Below are 20,401 nucleotides of genomic sequence, written 5' to 3' on the forward strand. Positions count from 1 at the left end.
CAGGAACTTTGTTTTTCTTGATCATTATAAAGATTTTTGGAAGGGATTGGGAGGGAAGAATTTAGATTATCTGATATTTCAAGATGATGAGACTTCTAAGTAATGTTAATCTTAATTTAGTGAAGAGAGCCAATTTTGACAGTCCATGATTCTCGAAGATACACGTTAATGTCTTATCACTCAGTCTTCAGGGACTTCACTTGTTCTGTTTTGATTTTTGATTTAGTTTTCTTTGCCTGCTACTTCTTGTTTAGCTTTTCCATTTTCTTACAATTTTAATTTTGGTTATTTTGGGGCCACTTCTTGATTTTTGTTTTTCCAAAGGATGCAGACTCTGATAGTGGGGATGATTCGGACAAGAGATCGTGTGAGGAGAGTTGGAGACTGATCACTTCCCTGAGAGAGAAGCTGCCCCCCAGCAAGCTCCAAACCATTGTAAAAAAGTGTGGCCTCCCCAGCAGTGGGAAGAAACGAGAGCCTATTAAAATGTACCAGATACCCCAACGCCGACGCCTTAGCAAAGACTCCAAGTGGGTTACCATCTCAGACTTAAAGATCCAGGCTGTGAAAGAGATATGCTATGAGGTAGCACTCAATGACTTCAGGCACACTAGACAGGAGATTGAGGCTCTGGCCATTGTTAAAATGAAGGAGCTTTGTGCCATGTATGGGAAAAAAGATCCGAATGAGCGTGAATCGTGGCGAGCTGTTGCCCGTGATGTCTGGGATACGGTAGGAGTTGGAGATGAGAAAATTGAAGATGTTATGGGCAACGGCAAAGGAGTAACTGATGTGGATGACCTGAAGGTGCATATAGACAAATTGGAAGATATCTTGCAAGAAGTGAAGAAGCAGAACAACATGAAGGATGAGGAGATAAAAGTTCTTAGAAATAAGATGCTAAAAATGGAGAAGGTTTTGCCTCTGATAGGGTCTTCAGAGAAAGCTCAGTCAACCGCAGCTAATGATAAGTCTCCAAACTCTGACAGCGTAGCGGATGTGGATAAGAAGCCCACAGGCGAATTAAAAAGAAGTGAGAATGATGATCTTGCTAAAGAGGAGCGTGTTTCTCAGTTAATGGCAGGTGATCCAGCTTTCCGACGTGGGAGATTACGTTGGATGAGGCAAGAACAGATTCGATTTAAAAATCTGCAGCAGCAGGAAATAGCAAAACAGCTTCGTCGACAAAATATGCCTCACCGATTTATCCCGCCTGAAAATCGTAAGCCACGGTTTCCTTTCAAAAGCAACCCCAAGCATAGAAACTCATGGAGTCCGGGCACTCACATAATTATCACAGAGGATGAAGTTATTGAGGTTAGAATTCCAAAAGATGATGATAAGAACAAAGATGAAAGCAAAGAAAAAGAAAGCAGAGCTGCCCCTAAGGACCCTCAGCAGCTGTGGAATCTTTATGGCCCCCAGAGGAATCAAGATAATATCCAAATTAACAGGCAGCAGTTAAACACTCAGGCCCAGCCTAGCAATCATCAGCAGCAACCCCAGTTGCGTTGGAGAAGCAATTCTCTCAACAACGGCTCTCAAAAAACCTTGCGGCGGCAGGCATCGGGCTCATCTGAATCGTTGCACTCGTACAGTGGGCAGCAGAACCCAGACCTGCAGACTTTCCAGCAAAAGCGCCACATCCACCAGCACCGGCAGCCTTACTGCAATCACAGCACTGGCGGCAGTGCAGAAGGCAGTACAGCAAACTCCCACCCGAAACAGACTGACCGGCTTAACCACTACAACCAGTTTGTGACGCCCCCACGGATGAGGCGCCAGTTCTCAGCACCTAACCTCAAAGCGGGCAGAGAAACTACCGTATGATTAGTTGGCCAAGGCTAGTCTCGGGGAGGAGGGAAGCAGGGGCAATGCTGGCTTCTTAAGAAACAGCCAGGATTGGCTTTGCTTATGTCTTGGGTTTGGCCAGGTAGAACTTGAGTAATTCGGCACAAGGTACCGGCGCTTCAGCCCGTTCAGTTTGCATGTGACTTTTGGTGCAGTTGTAACAACCCCGATTGGAAGAACACTGACAAATTTTAAGAACTTTTGTCATAGACTAGAAGATTTGGAGGGAGGGATGTGGAGGGGAGAACTTCTCTGCTAGCTCATTTACCAATTTTTTTGTGTGTCTTGGAGTATTTTTCTAATGTTGAAAATATTGTCTGGAACTCACCAAGTGCTACCTTCCTCCTGTGTTTTTATGTAGACAATCAAAAAAGGAATTTAGTTTATAGCATCGAATGTTTCTTGTGCCTTTTTTTTTTTAGAAATAAGGAAACTGACCATCTGTTTTTAAATCGATCTGGCTCTTCAGTACAATATTTTCCACTCTTAACCCAAATTCTCCATAATCTATAAATGAAATGTTGGCTGACAAGATAACGTGGCTTTTTGTATAGAGAAATTAAGAAGAGCTATTGGGCCACAATCCTACTACCTAAGTAGGAAATGTCTTCTGTCCTTCTGCTTAAGTTCATAATTATTGGTATGAAATTGCTGTGACAGTTAAACTTGCCTGAATGGAATTTGATGTCAGGATATATATGTTTGAAGCAATATGTTGGAAATGAGTTTTTTCTAATTCTGATTGCATCTCTAAGTATAATAGTTCTTAATTATTATATGGAGATTGCAGAAAGGAACTGAGATTTTTTTTTAATACTCTGGTGCAGGAAGAAGCCTCAAAGAGCTAGTTCTTATTTTGTTTTCAGCTTTCTCAGGCTGTAAGTCTGGGAGGTAGTTATTCTTACGAAGATTTATCAATCGCTACTTTGAATTGGCTGGGGTAAAGATAGGGTAATTGAACTGTTTCATCTTAATGTGATACCTCATGTTAGTGTTTCTGGTCTTGGATTACACCCCTGTTTCCAGACTTTTTTTAATAAAGGAGAAGGTCACATTTAGGAAAAAATAAGATGATTTTTCCTTCTCCCCATGCACAAAGTGTAAGTGAGAATTTTAAATATCTATTCTGATCTGAGGTGTCTATACTTGCAAGTGATTTGCCATAAAACAAATGCTTGCAATCCCTACTTCAGATTCTTTTAAACAAATTACAGGAAAAATACTGATTAAGCAATAATCTTTTTATGAGTTTGGTGTTTTGTCTCAATTGGAGAGTCCCATTTTTGATTATAGACCTTTCCTTCTGAGTTTCTTAAGGTGCAAAACAAAATTGAGCGTACTTCTAAAAATCTGTGGACATAAGCATAAGCCAATCTAAAGCTCTGAGGAGAACTTACTTTTGCTGTTAAGTTTAACTTGAATAAAATTTTAAAAGCGAACTTGGATACTATACCAGATTTGGTGAGATTGGTCCACTTTGCAGTGCATTTGTACAGTTAAGTGACTTGTGCTCTTTTGCACAAATATCCTTGATATACTTGAGGTTGCTTATTTTTGATTAAAATACAAGCCCTACTGGTAATTGTTACTTCTGCATGTTTCAACATAGCTGTAGATAAGTAGAAAATGCCTCATGCTTACCTTCCATCTTATTTTTATTTCTTGTCCTACTTTTTTTCCCCTTTCCCAATTGTGCATGGTATAGGTGCTGGTTGCAACACATGGTAAGTGGCAGCCATGCACCATTTATGTATAGTTTAATCAAGTGTCACCACTGCAGCCTCTGCACATGCCTTACTGATAGAATACTGGCCCTCGGATATAGGAGATCCAAAGTCTGACTGTCCTAGTAGAATCAGCTAGTCCTACCATTTAGGACTTGTTTTACAGCAGGTTTAATTCATTTGTCCACCTATGGCTTTGCAATTTGCATTTGTCTCATGTTTGGCCTATGTGAACAAAGGAAATAGAACATGGCCAAAACCACCTTGATTTTTTTCAAAAAAAAAAAAAAAAAGGAAGCCTTGTAGATGAGCAATACTTAGTTTGAGCCTGAGTCAAAATTGCTAAATGAGATTTTGGGCTGCAAATACTGTTGTCTTGGTGCCTTTCTTTTGAGAATTCTGTTTTATGAGTGCATTGCACTTTACTCTTGACATGCAATGAGTTCTCTTTCATAACCTCAGAAAGGCTTGGGCTCTCTTACAAATGTATGCTCTGGAAAATCCTCTCAGCTCTGTAGAATACCTGAGCCAAAGAGGTAGTAGTCGGTGTTAGGGGTAGGCGGTGAGAGAAGAACAAGTCAGGATTCTCTTGTCCCATTTATTTGTTGAGGATTGTGGCTGCCACAAAATCACGACACGATTTCAAGTCCATGCAAGTACATGTACTGACAGGAGATTAAAAATAGATCCTGCTCTTCGATGTTTAAATGCTAAATTCTAAAAAGTTTTTTCCCAACTTACTTCAGCATAAAATGCTGAAAAAAAAATACCCATAAATGGTTTGGATGGTGGTGATGATGAACAATAGATGGTCATCAATCTGTTAGCCCCCTGTTTTAGTGCAGCACTAGAAAAACAACCTCGCTCGTTTTGCTGGATGGTTTGACGTACCATTCCTTTGAAAAAGGAGTAGTCATTGACAGAAGGGAGTCCAGCCTGCTCAGAGGAAGCAGCTTTCTTCCTGGGCTTCAGGAGGTTATTACAAAAATGAAACTTGGGAAGAAATCTTTTAAAATAATCAACCACTTTTAGAATGTAGTGCCTTGTGTTAGAAGGGAAAGTGTGAGAACTCATGGATCTCCTTGCAGTATTCAGAAATATGCACACCTCTCACTTCAAATCCTGCATTAATGGGGCTAATGAACACTAATACAGCTGCTTTCATAGAAGACTGTGGAAAAGGCTTTCAGGTTAATGGAAATGTGGCATTCGTGATGGGAGTGCTGTTTTAGTGAGCTTAATTGCCATTGCTAAGTGCTGATGTGCTGTGTGCTTTGACAGCTGGCTTGTATCCACCTGTGCCTTAGTGATGATTGATTAAATGTCCTTTAAGACACACTAGGGACATGTGGATATGGGGGTTGGGTGGGGAAATGCATGACACTAACTCTCCTCTGATTGACTTCAATGTCCTTTCTGACACAATCTTGGGGATCTGTCAAACTAGAGGATGCTATTTTTATCAGTGCGTTCAGCATAGTTTCAATAACACTCACTGTTTGTTCTTTATTCTTTATATGTTAGAGGTTTGTCCTTTATATGTTGACATTTGACTGATACTTCCCTTTGAACCACTTCAGGAGCTGCCAAATGAGAATTCTATGCTGTGTGCCCATTTGTACTGTAAAGAAAGCAGTGAGATGCCTTTGAATTAAATGGGATTTTCAGATCTGTCCATTGTTTAAGAAAATATAAGTTTTGAATTGTCTTAAGAGCAAGCATCTGCCTCGTGAAAAGCAGAACTGGTTTGTATTGTAACAAGTGCTCTTTCAATAAACTATGAAATACTCTTGTAAGTGTCAGACTTGTCTCAGTACTATACCATATTGCAGGCTTGTCCTGATTTTATTTTTTGTCTTGGGGTCGGTATTGTTCTAGGTGAGTTAAATTTAAGGTTTCTCTAATTGTTCCTCAGTCTGATTCTTGCAAGTACATCCACCCTGATGTTTCTGCTGTATAGTTGTGTGAGCAGCAGCTTACACAGATTTGTGTCTGCTGTCATCTAGTTTATGTAAATTAAACAGATAAAATCATAATGCAGGGGGTTACAAGCCATACTTGTCTTCAGTACTATACCATTGCACCGTCACAGGTGCTGTTTATCTAAATCCTGGAGAAAATACAGAGCTGACTGGTCTGTATTTATTTGAAACTGACTTTTTTTGTATGCCTCAAATGGAGGAGGGACTCCCATAGACCACAGTACCCTTGCAGACATCACCTAGGTCCAAAGTATCCACGTTGTGATAGTGTTCTGATGAAAAAGCTGACCCAGTCTGGTCTGAAGAGGTTAAGCCTAGTTGGTGCATATAATTTTTCTTTTTTCAGACAGCCATGATTGTCATGGCCTTACCTATTTCCATGCCCCTGGGCAAAATAAAGTTTGCATTCCCTTTTACTGCATTCATGGAGCTGATGATTAAAACACAGCATGAAGCTGTGCAACAATGTGCATTGGGTTTCAGCGAGTCTCAGGCACAGAACTTCAGGACAGCTTCTTATAGATGCGTTTTTTTTTTTGTTTTCTAGCATTTGATGTACCTTTACATTGGTACTAACAATTACATGTGTATTATCACTAATCAGATCTGGAAAGGCTGCTCAGTAGAGCTGGCCAGTCCTCAGTCAGTGCTCTGTAAGTGAACCAACCTGAAATTCATCTGTCATCAGTTGCTCAGTGCCAATCACTTCTAAGTACTGCCAGAGTATCAAGTGCCAGGAGGCAATCTTAGTCCTCTTTCTCTGCATAGAGAAGTGGTACCTATTTTTTCATTATGGGAAAACAAACTTGAATTCTTCTACTTTTAAAGTAATGCATAGTTTGTTAGTGTGGAGATTTAAAAAAAAAAAGTTATTTTATTACGCATTATTTGCATTTGTTTGGCTCACAAGTCTGAAAATAAAGAGGGAAGACAAGAAGCAAGTCTTTGTCAATGAATGAATGTAATGAGTATGTGTTTTTTCATGCTGGAAGGAAGCGGAATGTTCCTGATTTTTGACTGTTCCCTCTGCAGCTTTCCAGTTTTTCTGAAAGAATCTGATCAAAGATTCTACTTAAACATTAACTGAAAAGCTTTTCCATGGAGCTTTTTTCCAGCACGTTCTTTATTTCTGTAATCTAGTCGCTTAAAATGACACCTGCGGATTATGTCCTTCAGGCTGCAGGAAAATATTTTTTTTTGTCTTTCCTTGCAAGTAAGAGAAGCTTGTTTCTGTTACTTCACATCTGACCCCTTTTATCTTGGTTTCAAATGTAGTAGCGTTATCTACATAGGTGGTTGGGGAAAAAAAACAGTGCCCTTGTTAATGAATTTTTAAGAACACTCCTGGGTTTTTTCAGGGCTATAAATAAGTCTGAAGCTGATTCATAAATCTAAAGAAGCCTCATGGCAAATTAAGAATGTCAGGAGTAATATCAGAAGAAATGATTTATGCCCATTCTGTCTGGTTCTTTTGCTGCTGGGCTGGTATTTCCTTACATGTGCTGTATGTAACCATCATGGAGTCACTGGAGCAGATACAGATGAAGGAGGGGCATTTTAGCCCAATAAAATTTCAAGAGGGAATTAGAAAATTAAAATGTGGTCTCATATGATGGTCCCATATGAAGGCCGTATATCTTTAATAGTGGCGTTTTCTCTTCTGAAAGCCATGGGACATGTAAGGATATTAACTAATTGGAAATCTTGTACTTTTGATGTGTTGTTCCAAGAGCACAGCTACCACTTTTTAATGCTATCTCCAAGAAATATTACTTAAAGGAACACCCTTACGATTTATCTTTTCTAAGTACTGTCTAAAAGTCTTTATGTATGAAATTGTGTTAAATTTGATGTGATGCTGTTAGGGCAATGTCAGGTGTGTTGGATATTTGTATCCTTGCCACTGTAGGAAAAACCTCTAAGAAGCCAATTTAACTTGTGCAGTAAATGCCAAAGGATTATCTTTTTTAAAAATAAATCTGAGCTATCCGTTCTAAATACCTTAAAAGAGTCGTAGAGAAGAGTAATTGTCAAAAAATAATAATAAAAAAACCCCTAAACAACAGCAAATCCAAAAAACAATGTTGGGAAGCATTCATTTTACCAGCAAATAATAAAAGCGTCGTAGTAGCATTTATTTCAAGGCATGGTTAAGCTGAACAGGAGGAAATGCTTTTGCCCCAGAAGGTGTTGAAGTGCGGAAGTGCTCGTTGTGTAGAAGCCTCTGCACAGACCTCTCTGCCTGTGTGCCAGGGCAGGCCGATGGTTGCCTCCCAGGAATGGTTCCCACCTTCAAACTGTTTCCTTCCTCCAGTGCTGAGATCTGCCCTTGTCCCTTTCTGATTCCTGGGTAGGTCAGAATCATTTCCCTGATCAACTTTGCTAGAATCAGAAAAATGGGGTCTAAACACTTCCTGCAAGATGAATCTGAATCTTACACTGGGGCTTATTCCTGTATATTCCAGTATTTTGTAAATATATGTATGCCCAGGGAACCAGGGTATACAGTCCTTCCCATGGAAAGGACGAGGCTTGGCAGAACTTCCTGAATCTTTCTTTATTGTCTTAAGGTGTGGAATAGATTTAGAGCAAACACACTTCTTCCTTAAAGAAGCACAGCCTTTTTGTCTTGGAGGTTGTATTTCGTGTTCTGTCATATTAAATACAAGATGAGAAAAGGATACTTATCCCCTCAAAAAGGAAAATATAATTTAAAACAAAATCTTTTTTCTAGAATTTGAATTGCTTTGTGATACAATAAAATTTTAAACAGTGGTGCTGTTAATCCCTCTGTTTGAGAAAATGAAGATGAATTATCCTTCCCTTTATTAAATTTATTTCCATACTGTTCTCTATGTCCCTCCAGTGTACCCATAAGCAGGTTCCCAAAATCCACTTTATTCAGTCTTTAACAAAAAATTGTAAACCTTTTCGTCTCACACATATGAGCGTGGATATCTGATGATTTAAAAACAACACTGTCTTAGCTGTGTTGGCCTCTGTCTACCCTCTTTCTATTGTCCAAGGACAGACTATACTAAAACAGTAGATGTTGGTATGTGACCTCTGCGTGTTAACAGAAGTGTCCTCATATCTCTGTTCTTTGTCTGTCATTCCATCTGAGGTTTTTGTGTGTCTCTTGGCTGTTCTTGCTTTCGTCTGTCCTCCTACACAGTATTTCCTCTCTCCCTGCAGGACTATGAGAGTAAGCTGCAAGCCTTACAGAAGCAGGTAGAGACAAGATCCTTGGCAGCTGAAACAACAGAGGAGGAAGAGGAGGAGGAAGAAGGTGAGTTTGAAGCTAAAAGTAGTTTGGACACAAGCCTGAAAGAACAGTTGCTATAAAGTCTCTTGCAATAGAAAATGGAATAGAAAACTTGCTCTGGGAAACTGTGAAACCCTTTATAACTTTTGGATCTGTAACTTTCACAGCACAGAGATGTAAAATACCTATTCATAGAACGTTTCACATCAACAGTAAATATACATCCCCAAATTAAACCAATGCACAAACTAGATTAGTTTAACTACAAGCTTTGGTTTGCTGATCTTGAACTTGAAGGAATCTGTCTCTTCTTGGTACTAACGGGGTTAAAGTGTCCTTAAAATAATACTGTTGCCGTTGTTTCTGTGTTCTGATTTTTGAACATACTTTTTCTCCTTTGTAGGAATCCTTATGTACTGTGACATGTCTGACTAACTCAATTTCTGGACAATAGATAGAGCTTTATTAGTCCTGTAATACTTGCTTTCATTCCAGTGTTTTAGTATTTGGCTTTAATAATTGCTAATTTAAACTAATAGGACTGGGATTTGTTTTGCTTTCTATGTTCCAAATTCTCTTACTTAGCATTGTATCTCCAATACCAGTGGTAAGAAAAATTGGATCTATTTTTTGTCACTGAATAATAAAAATGCAGATTTTTGTTTTCTGGTTTTAATCCTGCAGAAGAGGTGTTGAGAACTTGACAACATCAGCAGTAACATTAGTTATTTCTTGTGATGGCTTAGTGAAGAAGCTACCGTGTTTTCTGTCTTTGCTCTTCTAGTGCCCTGGACACGACATGAGTATGAACTCGCACAGTGGGCTTTCAGGAAATGGAAATTTCACCAGTTCACTTCACTGAGGGACCTACTCTGGGGAAATGCAGTGTATCTGAAAGAAGCCAATGCTATCAGTGTAGAGTTAAAGAAAAAGGTAGGAGCACAAAGAGTATCTTTTTGAAATTTCTGGTTATTGATATTGACTATGTAATCCTGCTTCAAATGCTCAGAGGCACTTATCATCCTTAAAGTTAAATGTATTTTAGTTATTAGTTTGGGTATTAAAGGGTTCAGAAAATCACAGATCTTTGTGATTCAGTCTTCTGGTTGAATGAGTGCAAATCTGTTTGATATATTCTCTTCATTTCCCTCATGCTGTTCCTGTCCATATCATAAACACATGTGCATGCCCATTTCCCCTGGGGCCTCTCTTCTCTTTGTTGCTTTTAACTTCATGTGGTCACTTGTCTCTCTAAGACAAGTGGGTGCTGCAGGGTGTGCGAAGTCTAAAGTTTTCTGGACCTCTGCTAATTGTGATAAGAGCAAATGATGTGTATTCAGCTGAAAAATGTTTTGTGCCACTTTAAACAAACAAAATCATGTGACTTAGCAAAAGCCTATTCACAGAGGTGAAAGTCAAACTTTTTTCGTATGTTGCCTTAGGTTGTGTCTTTATCTATCCCCAGTGTAGTGCTGTTATCTGATTGCTCTGAACTTTGATTTCTTTTTGATTCAGGTGCAGTTTCAGTTTGTCCTGCTGACAGACACCCTCTACTCACCGCTGCCACCAGAGCTTTTGCCTACTGAGGTGGAGAAGACCCGGGACAACAGGCCTTTTCCTCGCACAGTGGTAGCTGTGGAAGTCCAGGATCTGAAGAATGGAGCAACGCATTATTGGTCCTTAGAAAAACTCAAGTATGCAAACATTACTGGAGAACAGAGTTCTTTATATCCAAGGAGCTTCACTGAAAAACTTCATCCCTTGCTGTTGACACTGTTTTATTTGGTTTTCTCTGTGTCCTCCTGAATGACAACTTTCTAGACAGTATAGTATGTTATAAATACCAGCTTTCTGCAAAAACCACCTTAAATTACCCAGCAGTGTTTTATATAAAAAGATGCCGAGATTAGATGTCAAAGGAGCATAATTAGAAGTTTAAATGAAATCCAAGATATATGTAGTTTTCTGAAGTGACTTTGGCTCATGATTTGTGGGCTTAGCCTAGAGATATTTTCCCCAGACCCCTTTCATGTCAGGAGATTTGTACTGTACAGAAAGTGGTACGTACTCTGTTCTTTATTCTCCCTATTCTATGAGTAATTTGGTATAGGTGAATTCAGTTCACCCTTCTTTGTGTTGTCTGCTTTGTTTGTCTTCCCTGCTCTGTTTTGATTTTTGAATCCTGCTTTCTTTTGTGCAGGCAGAGGTTGGACCTGATGCGGGAGATGTATGACAGAGCTGGGGAAATGGCATCTAGTACACAGGATGAAAGTGAAAGCACAATGACAGGCAGTGACCCCTTTTATGATCGCTTTCATTGGTTCAAGCTGGTTGGAAGGTATGTGACGATAACCTCAGCTCCTGGTATGCTGAGAGCTCTCATCAGTTCCTGGATGGGCTTTGTCTTGGAATGTGGTTATAAACTGTGTAGCCACTTAATGTCAGTTGTGTGTGTTGTCTTGCAGGGTTTTCTGATAGACTTAAAATATGGTGAAGAGCACAAACTGCTTTTTATAACGTTGCTTGTCTTGGTGTAACTTAGTAAGTGTTTGGTCAAATCAGATTCTACAAAGTTCTAAGTTAATCCTTTAAAAAGGGTATCTAGCTAAGTTCTGTCTCATGTCATTGGAGGAGAGCACAGAGAACATGAAGGACACTGGAAACTGATAGGAAAAGCGGTCCAGCACCTTATTTATGTATGTTCAAATAATTTGGTTATATCCTTCAGAAATACAGAATATCTAATGGAGTTCTTTAGTATTTCCTGATGTTGGCTGCATCTTTACAATATTTTTAATTACAAAAATGCTACATGTTGGAAATAAGAATTGTAGCTCTGTTAAATGGATGTGCTGTCAATATGTGTATGTTCACCCATGTTTGTATTCATTTTTTTGTTGCTTTTACTCAGTTCGAGGATGCCCTTTTTCCTGACTCTTAGCGATCCCTTTCCTTATGTTTCATTCCAGTTGAGACGGTTTGAAGGCTTTGCTTGTTGTTCAGGTTGGCTCTGTGCTGATGGCGACAGACGGCTGTTAAATGAAGCATTTTTCTTTCCCCTCCCTGTTTTAATCGGTATTCCGTTAACTGATATCTAGCTCCCCCATTTTCCATGGCTGCGTGAATGAGCGTCTTGCTGATCGCACGCCCTCCCCCACTTTCTCCACGGCTGACTCTGACATCACTGAACTGGCTGATGAACAGCAGGATGAGATGGAGGACTTTGATGATGAGGCCTTTGTGGATGATACCGGCTCCGACGCTGGAACCGAGGAGGGATCAGACCTCTTCAATGATGGGCACGACCCGTTTTACGACCGATCCCCTTGGTTCATTTTAGTGGGAAGGTTGGTGAGGTTACTGTGAGAATGGCCAAAAGGGACCAGCTCTTGCTGTAGGCTGCAGTGTCTTAGCTCTGTGTTGCACTGAATGTCTATTAAGCCAGCCAAAATAGCCATATACATAAATCGGCATTGCAAGAGAATTAATATAGTTTAACGCTAGGATTTAAAAGGCCAGGAAGGCCTAAGTAATAATTGAGAAAATAATCTTAGATGCGACAGTGTGATTAAATCCACTTCTAGTTATAGAAGTCCGTCACAATATAGAACACGTGATTTTGCTTGTGTACTGTATTTAAGCCTTATCTATAGCAATGCTCAACTTAGCCATTGCAAGATCTTGTAGATAGTATTGCAGTATCTAATTTTCTTCTGTAGAAGAGTCTAAGAATACAGTGGAAAGTCTTTAAGTCCATTCCAATATATCCATCTTTGGAAACCTCAGCTAACATCAACTTCCCATCTGTGTGGGAAGAGAAAAGATGGCATGTAGAGAAAGGAGAATGGCCCTTTCTGGATAAGGAGGAGTATGCTTTGAAATTATTTGATTCTCAGTTTATGTATGACTCTGAGTAGTATTGCATTATGTAGCAAAAGGTTATCATCATTAAAATTCACTGGCCATTGGTGCTTATTAGTGCGTTCCACATGCACTGAGCTTGAATTTCTGAAACAAGATAATCAGAGCTTAACTTTCTGTGACTGTAAGCAGGGAGGACATCCTGATCAGACAAGTGCAGTTTCCTCAAATGCTGGCAACTCAAGTGTGCTATGGAGAAGAAACAATGGGATTCCCTAACAGCTATTTGTAAAAATGGGGGCCTGAGTTTGTTCTTTTGAAAAGAACATCAACAAAAAAACAGCTTTCAGATGAGTTCAGCGGTATCATTTGTGATTTAAGCTGGGAATTTCCTTTACCTTGTTTTCAAAACAAACTACAGTTACTAAAGATGCAAGAAACTACAATAGTCCTCTTCTGTCTCTGCGAGTTTCTGCTCTTATATGCAGTGTCTGATAATGTTTTTAATAAAATTTAATTCTTTCAGGCCAAGAGTCATTTTGGGGAAGCCATTTTATCTGGCTTGGTAGTGGTTGTGAGCTAGTGAAAGCACACTGCACTGATCGCAAAGACTAGGCTGCTTTCTTGTGGCAGTGCTGGCAGCCTGGGCGTTTGCCTGTTGTGCACATTCTGTCAGAGCAGGGCCCTCAGTGCTTGGGAAAAAGTTGAACTATTCATCTTCATTTTACAGACTCTTCAGGAAGCACAACGCAAGCTGAGCAAACGCAGCGTCCAGTGAGAGCAGTTGTGCTTCCTGGCAGTTACACAGCTTGCTTCCCCTTTCCATGCATTAAAGGGAATTTTGAGCTCTGTCTCCTTAGGCAGACGTGTGGAGCTGCAGCAGCTCAGGAAACTGTCCTGACCCGTGTGAGCTGCACGTATTAAAGAGCTCTGCTTGGGTTGTAAGTTGTCTTGAGGAGTGAAACTTAGTTCGTATTATCTCTGAAGAGAGCTGAGTGACTTCTTCCCCATTTGTTGGTTGAATTCCACGTTTTCCTAGCACGCTGCCTCTGTCAGCAGAGAGCTGTTTAACAGCAGTGAGCAGAAACTATTTTGATTCTTCAGAGTCCTACAGTATGACAATTCTACTTCTGAACAATGTGTCTTAGAGTATCAGAGGAGATGTCTTATCTACATAGATAGTGTCTTGAGCGCAAGGTAATATTCAATCCATAACAAAATCAGCGTTCTTGAGTGCTTTTAATTAACTGTACACTGTTTTACATTTTTTGGAGTGTGTGGAACAAAAATAAGATCACTTATTTTTCTTCGTATCAGCAATAATGAGTCCAGGTCATGAAGGAGAGAATGAGGATAAGAGATTGATCGCGCAGTTATCCAACTCCATGGGCATCACAGTATTTTTATTAATTTTTTTCCTGTGCTGTGCTGGCCTTTTATTTGTGCTATACTTATTAAAGAAAGAAGAAAGGGGGAAAAAAAGAGCTGGTCCCTTTAGCCATCTCTTCTGGCATGCTGGGATGTCTTTTAAGGCTGATTCTTTTTAATGGCGTGACGTATCAAACACTTATGTTTTTAAGGGAGGTGGGAGAGGATTATGGGACATTTTATTGTTTTGTTCATTTAAAAATGTTGTCATTTTGAGTGAATTCTGTTGGTTTTGTTTTGATTTTTCCAAATATTTGTGTTTGTTAAATTTCATTTCTAGTTTTTGTTGTGAGTATGCCATTTTACCTCACCAATCTTTCTGCTAATACGGCTCCCCCTCTTTCAGTCTGCTGGGCTAAGGTGCAGGGGGACACTTGCATAGGGCATGTTTGGGAAGTCCTCCCAGATGCGGGGAAGAGGAGAAGGAGAACCTTAATACTTCATTCCCTCCTAATTTAACATGGTCTTGTAATGAAGCAGATGGAATGGCAGCAGAAGGCAGTATCACACCATTAAACAGCTCTTTCCATCCGTACAGCAAACGTACTACGGCTCTTCATTCTACGCAAGATATTCAACATTATTTTCGCCAAATGGGAAATTTAACACTTTTTACATTACGTGCTTTTCTTCCTCCAAGTCAAAATAATTGCAGTGAGCTGGGTGACTGAATGGAAAGAAGTTAAGAAATACTGTTTTTTTCTTTGGGATTGTGATTTTTGTTGAAGTGACAAAATTGCAGTGGCTAATAAAGCTGAATGCTTTGGCTCTCATGTGTTGGATAGCAAGTTCAGAACTTTAGCCACACACATAAAATATATTTTCATGCAGTTAATATTTTCACTTTCTAGTGGTTTGGCTTTGGAGTAAGAAGGCTGTACTGACTGCTTCTATTACTTAGTGAAACTGTCTCTTACTTGTATACATATTGACACTAAGGCCTTTCTGTAGGGAGAACAAACGTTTTTCCCTAGCTTGCAATGTGATTTCCGAAGTCCATGTGTTTTTCCTAATGAGCATAGTCCAAGTGAACAATTCCAGGCTGGTACTGTGGGAGGATGTTTTATTTTGCATGGTGGGACACTTCTTTCCCAAAATGAGAACTGCCTGAAATTTCAAAGCTGAAAATATTTCCTTAGAGGAGAAAAAAAACCCACCAAACTTCCTATTTTGTTACTTTAAACTTACCTTCTCCCTTCCCCTGCTTTGTCAGTGTTTACCTCACTTTGGAGCAGACTGAAAAGGAATTAGATCCTAATCTTAGTCAAGTGTTAAGTTGCAGTTGTTTTTTCGTCATTGTATGCTTTTTTTTCCCTGTTACTTTTATAGCTTCATTAATCGTTCTCTTTTCTATTGCATTTTGTCACCACTTTGTTTTTTAGTAGCATTATTTTTGTCTCTTTGGTTCACAATTGACACCTGTTTGACTTCTTTATCAGTTCAAAACAATTCATCCTGGGAATGGGCATGTGAACCCATGGAGGAACGCTTAACCTTTTATAACTTTGGTTCTTAGCTATATGTCACAAGGAATTGAGTTTGGAAAATTCTGTGTTTGTGGAACAAATTCTGCAGCTGATGGCACCAGACAGGCAGTGAACATTTTGAGCTCTCAGTTCTGTTTTGTCAGGCAGGACTTTCCCTGTGAATATTAAACAACAAAACTTATAAATCTGAGGAATTAATTACACTTAATAATAAAAACTAATAAAAAGGACTGCAAGAAGAAAATCCAGTTAAACAAATTACCAATGTTTCAGTGTAATTTAATATGCATACATTCGTAATAATTTCCTACATAATTAGTTTTACTTTAATGACTGGTAAAGCTATTGGTTAAACTTCTGTCCATCTCAGCGTTCTTCTGGACTCTGAAACAGCTCCCTTAAATGAAGGCTTCCTTTCTTCCCCGTGTTGAGAACCATCTTTTACCAGACTCATTAGACTTCTCAACATTTCAGGTTTTCCTGAAGCTATAATCATACGGAAGTGTAGCATTTTAAAAACTGCAATTCATTGCAGAAACTTAAAATAATTTAACACTGTTAGTCTAACTTATAATTAAAATATATGCAATAAAGCTTGTTAACTGTTCCAAAATAGACCCTGCTTGTAATTATACATAATTTTAAAAATTAACGTTCAGCAGGATCATCCAGTGCTGGCCCTAAATGCTGTTTTTCATTATTGTAAACTGTAATTTCTAAATGAGTGTTTGAGAGTACTCTTGTGGTCTTTTTTTGTTCCTTTTTTAGAGAAATAAATGTAATACTTATAAAGGTATTTATTTGTGAGGACTGTCCTCCGCTATCTGTACACTCTGTGAATCTTCCAAGAAACCTAGATGATTTATGATTTATTGGGAAATTTTGATTCCTCTGTGTGCAGAGTTATCAAACATGTGGAAGAGAGAACAGTCAAACGGCTGTTTCGTAGAGTGTTTTTATATGTTCGGTAAAATACTTGAGGCTGTGCAAACACAGTATATCAATTCCCTTTTATCATTTTAAACCATGCTTGGGGGTAGAAAACTGAAATAATTCTTTGTGAAATAATTCTTTACATTCAGTAGTTCCTTAGTAGACTTCTACCATCTTGTTAACAGCTCTGTTTACAACTGTAGTAGATCTAAAATTACCTTTTATAAAGCCATCGCCTTAAATTGTGTCCTTCATATGTTTTGTAACTCACTAATACAAGCCCTGTGTCTCCAATTTACCATGATTTAGAGCATTTCATGGCTTCACTTAGCTTAGGCACTGGTGAAGAGCCCCGCATGGGCAATGTGAATACAAGACCACAGTGCAGGTTTAGCAGATGGAGTGAAGTAGACTGTCTGAAGATTTGAATGTCCCATTAGCCAGCCAAATGCTACAGTCTGGTTCTGCAGATGATAGCCTAATGCTGTTTGTTTTCTTTCCTTCCTATTACCAGAGCATTTGTATACCTGAGCAATCTTCTGTACCCAGTGCCTCTTATTCACCGAGTAGCTGTTGTTAGCGAGAAGGGAGAGGTGCGAGGATTTCTGCGAGTGGCAGTGCAAGCTATAGCAGGTGAGGTGCTCAGCCTTGCATTGCAACTCTTTGGTACACTTTGTATAGCTGCAGCTTTAAAAAACATACAAACAAACAAAAACTATTCTGTTATACTCAAACCTCAATAGTTTCGGTGTTTCAAAGAACACTCGTTCTTTATCATTAAGTTGCTCTTGAAATTTTTTCATTGGTGTAATCATGTGGACCAAGTGTGGATAAATATTGAAATAATGATGCTGACCAGAAGCTTTGAACATGACGGTGGGAACCCCTTAAGCTTATACCTGGTGACTAATGCAATGCCGCTTTTTAAAACAGCAAAAAATAAAGCAATGGTTCTCCTTCTGGTGCACAGTATGAACAGTGCACAAGGGTATGTGCAAGCCTGGTAGTTGTGGTGACTTGCAGAATGTAAAATGTACCATATGCTTGTTCTTCTCAAACCACTCATTTAAGTGATGAGCACAAAGGTGCTCTGTCATTCTCTGACTGAATAGCACGTGGAGAAGTTCCTGTTTTTGGTCCAGGAACTGTCCAGTTTTTTTGGCACAGAATAAACAGAAATCAGCAATTTTCCACTTCGTTGCCCCACTAAAATGCGTGGAGACTTACAAGCTGCTTTAACATATTATCACCAAGAACGATCAACTTTCAAAAGAGCAGGGTAGATATATGAGAATGGTAAATGCTGCATCCAGTTTTGAACTGCCTTGTATTCATGCCAGAGCCTAAGTCTGTCTACTAGTCAACTGCTAACTTTTTACTTCTTTTCCAATATGAAGTCAGGTAGCTGAATTTTACTCTTGGTAGTTAGCAGTGTTTCATCAATGCTGGTGAGACCACAGATAATTCCTGTAGTTTGTCCTTTTCGGCAATGGCTATCTGCCAACATTCTTTATTTAAGTATGGTAACCCTGGAAGTTTCACTCTCCATGGGAACATATAATGAAATCTCAGGCTCTGAAGATGTGTAAAAATCAGTCTGGCAGGGACTAAAACAGCAAGTGAAATAAAATCTATTTTAATGTGTACAACAGTCTTGTTTCTAGTTTAGTTTGGTCTCCTTGGTGTTGTCATCCACATAAATGGATGATAATGAGGAGTACACTATGAGTATTAGAAATTAAACTGGGGACATCTCTTGAAAAATGGCCACAGCTTTATTTTGTACCAAAGTGAAGTTTCAAAAGGCATTCTAAATCCTGGAAGCATGCATTTACTTTGGAAAAATATAGGTGGTGTTTCACTAGGCCTTCTTCCTGGTACTCTCCACAAAGAGAGTATGAGGGTAGAGATTAAAACAGGCAGATTGTATGCACAAAAACACCTTTAAAATTTGCATCATGTAGTTGAGGAACTTGGCTAGTGTGGCTGCTTAGTTTATGGCCAGAGAATTTTAGATGGTAATTTAAATCAATGTAAGCATACATTTCCATGAGGGCCATTGTATTATGTAAGTTAATTCATTTCAGGTGTAACATTGAGAAGTAAATAAATAATCAAAATTAGTATTGAAGTTGTTTTGCATTCAAAATTCTCTATAAAGTTAAGTATATTCATGATGAAACTTCATGGCTTGTCTTGGTTTCCCACACCCAAGAGTACATGCTGGGTGGAATTTTGCCACGATTTTTTCCAGCACTAACTCAAATCAGTTGACTGGTCTTTCCTTCTATTTAATGCTTTTAGCTGATGAAGAAGCTCCAGATTATGGATCTGGTATTCGACAGTCTGGCACAGCTAAAATTTCATTTGACAATGAATATTTTGATAAGGTAAGAAGTCTTAAAATTTAATCAGGTTTCTCTGAGCACGGTAGTTGGGCTTCTAAATAAAGAGTAAGTAATGTAGGGGAAGAACGGCATGGGAAAACAACAAACTGCAAGAGTCTGTTAAATGCAACTTCACCTCGCTTTTCAGAGTGATTTTTCTTCGGTTGCAATGACTCGATCTGGACTGTCATTGGAAGAATTAAGAATTGTGGAAGGGCAGGGGCAGAATTCAGAGGTTATCACTCCTCCAGAGGAGATCAACAGAATGAATGAGCTAGGTAAGCAAGCAATATGTAGTAATTTTGGAGAATTTAAGGGAAATCTAGGACACTTTCAATCTGTGATAAAAAGGGGTTTGGAGTATCCTTCAAGAATATGATATGGAGAGGTTGTTAACAATTCATTGCTGATGGTAAATGCTGGAATTCTGTATTTGAAGATCTATGCAGAAAAATTGTTTCCAAGTACTTGGAGCTTGTTTTATAATCAAAAAATAATTTCAGCTCAAAGAATAAGAATGTGTGATGGGACTAAATGGTTGCCTGAGGAATATTTTAAAAAAACAAAAACCTGACCTAATGTGGTTTATTTCTCTTTAAGACCTGAAGTCAGCCACTTTACTGGATGGAAAGATGACCATGGAAGGATTCACTGAAGAAATTGGTAATCACTTGAAACTGGGTAGTGTGTTTACCTTCCGTGTGACAGTGCTACAAGCCAGCGGCATCCTTCCCGAATATGCAGATATTTTCTGCCAGTTCAAGTAAGAATTTGTTCCTATTTATTTGCATTAGGCATTGTATGGTTTAATAGATGGTGCAAATAATAGTGGCTAGTGGAGGGTCTGATTGAGAGCTTTTCAAATCAATGGTAGTGTGGTACAACAGAGAAAAACATGCTGTCAGTTATCAGAACTCCTGTTACAAACAGTACCTGCTCTGTGGTAGCATGGTGTTGAGGAATAAAGTTCAGTATCAGTAGCTCTCAAGTGAAGTGTTGTTTGGCTTAGTTTCTTAGGAAAGAGAATGAAAATTGGGTGTCATAAAGCCAAAATGGGAGTTTTGGTCCCAAAGGCCTAGCTTTAGGCCATCATGCAACTCCCTGTAAACCTCTGGCAGAATAAATTTATAGGTTTACTTTTGGTATTGGGTTCACAGCACAACAGTCTCCACTAAACTGTTGTTTGTCTCTTTTAAAAAGCTTTTTACATCGGCACGATGAAGCCTTCTCAACTGAACCTCTCAAAAACAATGGTCGTGGGACTCCCCTTGGGTTTTACCATGTTCAGAATGTAAGTAAAACTTCAGCTGAATAGTAAGTGATTGTTTTAGCACTGGGAAGTTGTGTGTATCCTTCCTGTTAACCACATGAGAGATGTGTAGGAAAGGGGAACAAGGGGAATTACTAAGAATAGACAATAGGAGGAGTGATCAGATGGATGATGTAATCCCCCATGGAGGACAAAACACAGGATGATTCTGTG

The 20,401-nt window shown here is 39.1% G+C and overlaps 1 protein-coding gene across 11 annotated transcripts in view; it reads left to right on the forward strand.

The window, feature by feature from the left end:
- The window catches only part of KIF1B (kinesin family member 1B), a 96,645-nt gene that overhangs the window by 53,040 nt on the left and 23,204 nt on the right, over positions 1–20,401 (forward strand). For 6 of the 11 annotated variants that reach the window (XM_083802610.1, XM_083802607.1, XM_083802611.1 and 3 more), the window contains 10 exons: positions 8,753–8,846; positions 9,607–9,755; positions 10,338–10,516; positions 11,023–11,160; positions 11,921–12,169; positions 17,046–17,164; positions 18,836–18,921; positions 19,067–19,196; positions 19,519–19,681; positions 20,119–20,209. In XM_083802610.1, coding sequence (XP_083658736.1) covers positions 8,753–8,846; positions 9,607–9,755; positions 10,338–10,516; positions 11,023–11,160; positions 11,921–12,169; positions 17,046–17,164; positions 18,836–18,921; positions 19,067–19,196; positions 19,519–19,681; positions 20,119–20,209 — 1,398 coding nt within the window. Of the gene's footprint in view, positions 1–324; positions 5,372–8,752; positions 8,847–9,606; positions 9,756–10,337; positions 10,517–11,022; positions 11,161–11,920; positions 12,170–17,045; positions 17,165–18,835; positions 18,922–19,066; positions 19,197–19,518; positions 19,682–20,118; positions 20,210–20,401 lie in introns of those variants that run through there. The other 5 variants (XM_083802613.1, XM_083802615.1, XM_083802614.1 and 2 more) reach the window with 2 other exon arrangements.

The sequence above is a fragment of the Anser anser genome (assembly GCF_964211835.1).
Source record: "Anser anser genome assembly, chromosome: 17".
In the NCBI taxonomy this organism is placed as follows: Eukaryota; Metazoa; Chordata; class Aves; order Anseriformes; family Anatidae; genus Anser; species Anser anser.